The 1545-nt window shown below is 50.0% G+C and overlaps 1 protein-coding gene across 1 annotated transcript; it reads right to left on the reverse strand.

Moving 5' to 3' along the window:
- Window positions 1-556: 556 nt before the first annotated feature.
- Window positions 557-1321, reverse strand: LOC139475491 (hepatitis A virus cellular receptor 1-like). The gene has a single exon (XM_071258691.1). The coding sequence runs from the start codon at window positions 1319-1321 to the stop codon at window positions 557-559; it is 765 nt and encodes a 254-aa protein (XP_071114792.1).
- Window positions 1322-1545: the final 224 nt, after the last annotated feature.

A 1545-nucleotide genomic window follows, 5' to 3' on the forward strand; every position in this document is an offset into this window, starting at 1 on the left:
GCAGCATAGCAACATGCACAAATAAGCCAAGATGTTATATTAATCAACAGTTCGTAAATTACACACAATATCTTTCGTTCTAACCTTAAAAAATGCTATCTGAAAAACGGTTTTGTGTTTTTGTTGTTCATAGAAGCATGAATGTTTCAAAATATAGCGGAAATCCCAAATTCATGCATGCCACATGTATTTTACCCAACCAGAGACAATGTCACAATGGAAATGCGGATTTTAAGGGTTTTCTATAATTGTGGGGTAGTGAAGATTTGCCCCAGATTTTCCATGTACTGCAAACGCTTTTATTGATTTTTACTTTCATAGTAACTGTTTCAAATAAACTTCTCTCAAACACATGTGCAAGTGATATCACTGTATGGCCTAGGTCGACCATAGGCCCCCCGTTATTTAGAGAATAAGACATATACTTCTTAACCTGTAGATTGAGAGCAAAGAGTCTATTAAAAGAATACCACGCATTTAATCTTTGACGATGGCATCACGTGCGACCAATGGGACGCATTTCTCTTCACATATCCAGTGAAGTCCAACAATCCATCTATTTGGTACTGAGTCTAATTATGTGGATGGTGGGGCTAAGGGTGATGGTGGGGCTGAGGGTGGTGGTGGGGCTAAGGGTGGTGGTGGGGATAAGGGTGATGGTGGGGCTGAGGGTGGTGGTGGGGATAAGGGTGGTGGTGGGGCTAAGGGTGGTGGTGGGGCTAAGGGTGATGGTGGGGCTAAGGGTGATGGTGGGGCTAAGGGTGGTGGTGGGGCTAAGGGTGATGGTGGGGCTAAGGGTGATGGTGGGGCCAAGGGTGGTGGTGGGGCCAAGGGTGATGGTGGGGCCAAGGGTGGTGGTGGGGCCAAGGGTGATGGTGGGGCTAAGGGTGATGGTGGGGCTAAGGGTGATGGTGGGGCTAAGGGTGGTGGTGGGGCTAAGGGTGGTGGTGGGGATAAGGGTGGTGGTGGGGATAAGGGTGGTGGTGGGGCTAAGGGTGGTGGTGGGGCTAAGGGTGATGGTGGGGCTAAGGGTGATGGTGGGGCTAAGGGTGATGGTGGGGCTAAGGGTGATGGTGGGGCTAAGGGTGGTGGTGGGGCTAAGGGTGATGGTGGGGCTAAGGGTGGTGGTGGGGCTAAGGGTGGTGGTGGGGCTAAGGGTGATGGTGGGGCTAAGGGTGGTGGTGGGGCTAAGGGTGGTGGTGGGGCTAAGGGTGGTGGTGGGGCTAAGGGTGGTGGTGGGGCTAAGGGTGATGGTGGGGCTAAGGGTGATGGTGGGGCTAAGGGTGGTGGCGGTGGTGCCAGGGTGATTAAATGGAAGCATTAAAATTATATACCCAGGTACCCCTCACCATTGCAATGCATATAACTCGCCAACCCTTGTTTATTTCTTCTGATGTATTGCGAATGAAATATCCATTTGTACGGCTAGTAAAACGGCTCTGGGGGCAATCCGCATCACCTACAGTTGCGACAGTATGTAACATTGTTACACGTATACAGGAATACTACAATAGATACTAAACTTAAGCACCACACCTGATTTAT

The sequence above is a fragment of the Haliotis cracherodii genome, unplaced genomic scaffold, assembly GCF_022045235.1.
Source record: "Haliotis cracherodii isolate W230 unplaced genomic scaffold, xgHalCrac1.p SCAF_3, whole genome shotgun sequence".
NCBI classification, from domain to species: domain Eukaryota; kingdom Metazoa; phylum Mollusca; class Gastropoda; order Lepetellida; family Haliotidae; genus Haliotis; species Haliotis cracherodii.

Bases quoted from the DNA above. Each gene is read 5' to 3' on its own strand.
- LOC139475491 (XM_071258691.1), bottom strand. From the start codon at position 1,321: ATGCTTCCATTTAATCACCCTGGCACCACCGCCACCACCCTTAGCCCC.